The 6000-nt window shown below is 36.2% G+C and overlaps 1 protein-coding gene across 1 annotated transcript; it reads left to right on the forward strand.

Moving 5' to 3' along the window:
* Window positions 1-3198: 3198 nt before the first annotated feature.
* LOC6639601 (ras-related protein Rac2) lies at window positions 3199-3948 on the forward strand. Its single transcript, XM_002062115.4, has one exon. The coding sequence runs from the start codon at window positions 3289-3291 to the stop codon at window positions 3865-3867; it is 579 nt and encodes a 192-aa protein (XP_002062151.1). The 5' UTR covers window positions 3199-3288; the 3' UTR covers window positions 3868-3948.
* The last annotated feature ends 2052 nt before the right edge of the window (window positions 3949-6000 follow it).

Below are 6000 nucleotides of genomic sequence, written 5' to 3' on the forward strand. Positions count from 1 at the left end.
GTGTGTGGCACGTCTGGTGTGGCAATAAAAATGGTTTGCATATTTTTCAGTTTGTTATGCATTTCTCTGCCACTTTTGTTGCAACAACAATTATGAATAACTCTCTGCACATAATGGCCCAAGCTGCGGCTGTTGTGGCCATATTGGCAGATCGGCGAAATGGTATATATGTATGTATGTACATACATACATATATAAATATATCTACACACATACATACACATTTGTATATTCGTGTATATTGTGTGGGTGGTTAGCAAGGGCTTTGGTTATGGGCATCATATCAGCATATATTTCACTTCGCCAATTACGAGGAACGCTGCCATCCTCCGACTTTGGCCATGGCTCACGACGCTCCTGCCCCCAATTTCAACTCTCCGACAGTAATCAAATAATTGTTGCATTTTCTGTCATATATCCCATATATTTCGCTCTTCTACTTTAATTATTTGCACAGTTCTCTTTCAGTTTTTCAGGTATATTGTTTTCCATACTTTGCGTGTGCGTTTTTTGTTATGTTTTGCCTTTTTCCCCGTTTTAATGGACATGTTGAAAATTTCAAGCAGAAATGTAGTGAGAAAAATGAATGTGATTTTATTGATGGGAATGCCTACACGTATGTACATATGTATATATGTATGTATATATTGATATGTATATGCATATGCAAAAAGCCAAACCAAACAAAATGTGACACCAGCATTTATTTTTCCGTTTTAATCAACGCAAACATACTCACACGGCATTTGGATTTCTCATCAATCTGCATTTGCGTATGCGAAATGAAACAACCAACTAAAATGATTACAAAACCATTCAAGCCGACTTCGGTTTGCCCTACATTTAGATCCGGAATTGAAATATACTACGCTAAAATTGGGGGTTACCTACTTTGAAAATAATTCTGCCAACTTGCCAACCGCTCACATCGATTCAATCTCGATTCCTTTTGCTCTTCTTTAGGTAATCTTAGACAAAGACCAATTTGTTTTAACCATAAGTACTTTTTCTAATGACAAATACGAAACAATTCCTAAAATCATGCTTACTTGATTGTCTGTGAGTAATCGTATTTACGATCGCCAGAAATTTGGCCCGAAACTCGTATTTAATCTAAACACTTGTATTTTTGTTTCAAAAGAAAAGAAAAAAACAGATGTGAAATCACCTGTCGATATTTGATTTTATTGTTTCATACGATTATGTCGAACTAGAAGTTTTACAGCAATCATATGTTCGAAACTTTGCTTTTGGAATAGCTATTCTCATGACGGACATATGTATATAACAGACTTATATATTCAATATAACTTACAATAGCTTTCAGTAAAGGGCATCAAAAGGAAATAACATGGCAAATGGACATTATTATTTAATTTATTCCACTTGATCAGCTCTTCATTCGTGATTTAATTGTGGTAAATGTTTTTTTTCTGTTATTTATTATATTTCATTTGGTTTTTTTTTTTTTATCCAATCTAAAGATTATTATTGAATTTCATATTTATATTGTTATGAACCAAAATTTGTGGCGCCCATTTAATTATCCAATTACAGGCAACAGTAGTAGCAAGAAATTAAGTTAATGTGAAAATATTTCAACATTTTCAAAAATATTTCGATTTCATTTGTTTTGGGTGGTGGTTATGGTGGTGGGTGGTCGTTGGTGGGTCGTTTAGGTCTGTGAATGTTTGTTGGCGGAAACAAGCACAAACATCAGTTGGGTTGGAGGATTTGTTCGGCTATCCGTTTCGACCAACTGCGGATGCTGATTTGGTTATGGTTTCGGTTACGTTTTATGGTTTGAGGTTTTTGGGGGCTTGAGTTTGGTGACCACAAACCGCCTATTGTGTCTCATTGTTGTTGCTGTTGTTGTTACCGTTTGTCGTCTGATATGCCTTTTTGCCAACACACGCATTTTTGTGGTCCATTAAAGCGGCCATACTACCTACCTACATAACCACATACTATACATAGCTCCTCTATCCACCATATACATACATGGGCTCCTATAGCTATGACATTGTATTGTAACTAATTTTGTGGAAATTGGCTCACACAAGCAGCACACAGCGACAACAGCAACAAAAATAACAACAACAATAACAGGGAGGAAAATTCATGGAAAAGCGACGGTACAAATATAGAAAGAAAAATCTCTACAAAAAAGACCAAAGCAAGGTCAAGTGACCGAACACACTGTGTTAGTTTATTAGAAACAGGTTGTAAAAAAAATCGAAAGAAAGTTTCCTTCCGCTTTTGTAATAACAAATGTAAAAAAATATATCAATTTAATTTGAATAATAAAAATTATATTATATGTAAAATGCTTTGATGAAAATTTGTTCTAAAGATTACACATTTCCCATATTATAAACGTCTTTATCTTAAATGTGCCCCACTGTGGGGTCCAACGTTCAACGTCACCAGATGTCTATGACTCACATTGACTGTTGCTCTTTCTCTGGCTCTCTCTCTCTCTCTCTTTTTCGACTTTGTGTGGGAGCGTGCGCGACATACTTAACATAGATACTTGGGGGGCTGACGTGCAACAGAGATAGCTAGACTGCTCCAACTCGTAAATGAGCAGTTTTCTTGCTAGCAGTCTCATATATGAGCAATCTGTTAGTTAGCAGACTCCCAAATGATTTTAGACTGCTTTGTATCTTAACAGAATCAGTTTTTTTACAACGATCGCTGTGTTTGGAGGTATTCGATTTGTTGCTGTGTCGCTGTTGTTATTTATATTATTTTTTTGTTGTTGTTCTTTGATATATATATATACATATATTAAACAATCAAATTCCTCCCATATGCGGGTTAAAAATTTAACTATCAATCAGCAGTAATCAAGGAAAAAACGTTAAACGAAACGAAAAAAAAAAAAGAAACAAAGGGCAAACCAAGAACTGCAAGAAAGTAAATGAAAGCAAAGAGGAATCCAAAAGATACTCTTATCGTTCTGTATGCATACGTGTATATGTGTATTGGCAGCATCTGTGTGAGTGCGTGAGCAAATTGTTGTATAATCGCCAAAAACGCCAACGCCATAGTCACCGTCACCGCCACCGCATCGCGAGAAACTTGTTGAACGCAAAAATCGCCAGCCAGCCAGCTGCTCTCGCCCTCGCCCTACTACCAGCACCAGCGGCAACACAATCACCAACACCACCACCACCACCACCACCCGTTCGTTAACTTTGTATAAATTAATAATAAAAAAACAAAAAAGAAGTAGAAAAAAAAACCACCTAAAGAAGAAAGACTGAGTTCTGTTGCGACTACGTCATGCAGGCAATCAAGTGTGTTGTAGTTGGCGATGGCGCCGTGGGTAAGACCTGCCTTTTGATCAGCTATACAACAAATGCCTTTCCGGGCGAATATATACCCACGGTATTTGACAACTATTCGGCCAATGTGATGGTCGATGCCAAACCCATCAATTTGGGTCTATGGGATACTGCCGGACAAGAGGATTATGATCGTTTGCGTCCACTATCGTATCCTCAGACGGACGTCTTTCTCATTTGCTTTTCGCTGGTGAATCCGGCCTCATTTGAGAATGTGCGTGCCAAATGGTTTCCGGAGGTGCGTCATCATTGCCCCAATGTGCCCATCATTCTGGTTGGCACCAAACTGGATTTGCGTGACGATAAGCAGACCATCGAGAAGCTAAAGGATAAGAAATTAACACCAATCACATATCCACAGGGTCTGGCCATGGCCAAGGAGATAGCAGCTGTCAAGTATCTGGAGTGTTCGGCATTGACCCAAAAGGGTCTCAAAACGGTATTCGATGAGGCAATCCGTTCTGTACTCTGTCCCGTTATGCGCGGCAATGTGTCTAAGAAATGTTCACTGCTGTAGGATCCCCTCCCTCCGGCCCCAGAAACTGATGTGCAAAAAAAAAATGGGGAGCAAGAGTAATAAAACAAAAAGAGAACAAAGTGCAGAATATTTTTGCAAAAAAAAAAAAAAGAAACAAAAACAAAATAAATTCATATTTGTTCGCTTTGCTGCGTTACAGTTACAGTTATTATGAGTGTGAGTGTGTCGTCTGTTTGTATGTATGAGTGTGTGGGAGAATCAGTTTGTATGTATGTATGTATGCGTGAAGACCGTGTGAGAGTTAGTAGTTTTTTTTTTTATATATATATATTGTCTGCTTTATATTAGGGGGTGAGGGAAAAGATTGGGAAGGGGCTACAGAAACATTGAACGCATTCAGTTTGTTGAATTGCGGGTGCACAATAATACAGAAACATATGCATATACACTGAGAGAAATGAACAAACAGCATTTTGATTTAATTAATTTGACCCTCACAAACAAGGTGTGAATTCGTGCTAAGCAAAAAAAAAAGTTTTATATTATTTATATTTTTCCTCTTAAATTGTGGTCTGTTATAATTTGCTGTATTACTCACAGCCATACATAATAACCAAATTGGAGCGAAACATTAATAGTGACTCGTTCATGCTCCCTTGTGACTCAATAAGTTCAAACATTATAATTTTCGTTCAGTGTATAGGTGTATCTGTGTATGTGTGTGTTTCTATGTTCTAGCCAGTCAGGGTGTATGACAAATTCATTGAAATAAATAATATTAATTGTAAATAAATCTAGACGATTTAAAAAAAGCAAAATATAACAAAAACAAAATTTAACTGCCGACTGCAAGCAACCAACCAACCAACCAACCAACAGCCACTCAGCTATGACTGGAGATAAGGAGCCAGCAGCTAGCTGACAACTAACTAACTTTATAAGGAAAAGGCCCCGCTTATCGATTTCAAATTCAAATCTACAAAAAAAAAGAAAGCAACAACAAAAACTAACAATAAGGAAAAAAAAGAAAGAACAAAAAATATATATATAGAATAAGCTCCAAATTTTGTTGTATAAAAATTAAAAAATCGAAAGAAAATTGTTTATTTGTTTGTGTTAGTTAACCTTGCATTTGCCCGGATGAGCGTAGATTTTTATAATTTATTTAATTGTATACTAAATGTTAATTTATATATACTTATACTTTATATATATATATATATTTATATGTATATATATATATACATTAATTAATGCATAAATTTTGTAAACGACTTTTTTTTTTAATATCAAATAAAAACCTATTTATATTAACACACAACAAAAAACACTTTAAATGAAACAAAAACAAAAAGAAGAAAATGCAATAAAAAGAACCAAATTACTCCAATGGAGGCGCAAACAAAACACCGGAAGTCTATATACACTTACTTATTTCCGATCTAAGCTAACTGAAATCTAAACAAATACTTGAGAAAATTGTTGCAGAAACTATTCATTTTTTTATTACCAAGTCTTATAATGAGAATAGAAACTCCTACATATGTAAATGATATTGTTCATTCGTCTGTCTGATTCCTAATACATCCGGCAAACCACTTATGACTGATAGAACTTAAAAACTAAAGCAATGAGTGGATGGCGTTAAAGCGGAGGCGGGGGGGGAGGACTAGTGTCCATTCATGTATGTACATACATATGAACTCATCTCTCATCAAGCGACAAACAAAATTAAATGTACCCCTTTGGCCCTGTAAGTGTATGTATGTTTGTATGTATGTACATATAATGAAAAATTTGAATTATTTTGTGTGTGGCATTTTTGGCTTCTGCTCACAGCCTCCCTTCATGTCCTCCTCCACCACATCACCTCAGATGACACATGGCCGAAAAGTGCACAATGAAGATTTATGGCGCTAATGAGAATTATGACAATGCTGAAAGCCTCCAATCGCCGCCGACAGTTGCAATACAACAACAAAAACAATAACACAAGAGTAATAATGCAGCAGCAAACATTGCAATGAGGCCGATTGGGATTGAGTTTGGGGATTAATCTCGGGGTGGGTGGGTTCACGCGATTGGCATTGCATACTTTTAGGCTGGGCATGCAATTCATCTAGTATAGTCATATGGAGAAAACTTTAATCTTATCTATCTCTCACACACATA

This window comes from Drosophila willistoni, assembly GCF_018902025.1.
Source record: "Drosophila willistoni isolate 14030-0811.24 chromosome XR unlocalized genomic scaffold, UCI_dwil_1.1 Seg144, whole genome shotgun sequence".
NCBI lineage: Eukaryota > Metazoa > Arthropoda > Insecta > Diptera > Drosophilidae > Drosophila > Drosophila willistoni.

Excerpts from the sequence above, each read along its gene's own strand:
- LOC6639601 (XM_002062115.4), top strand. The coding sequence starts at position 3,289 with ATGCAGGCAATCAAGTGTGTTGTAGTTGGCGATGGCGCCGTGGGTAAG.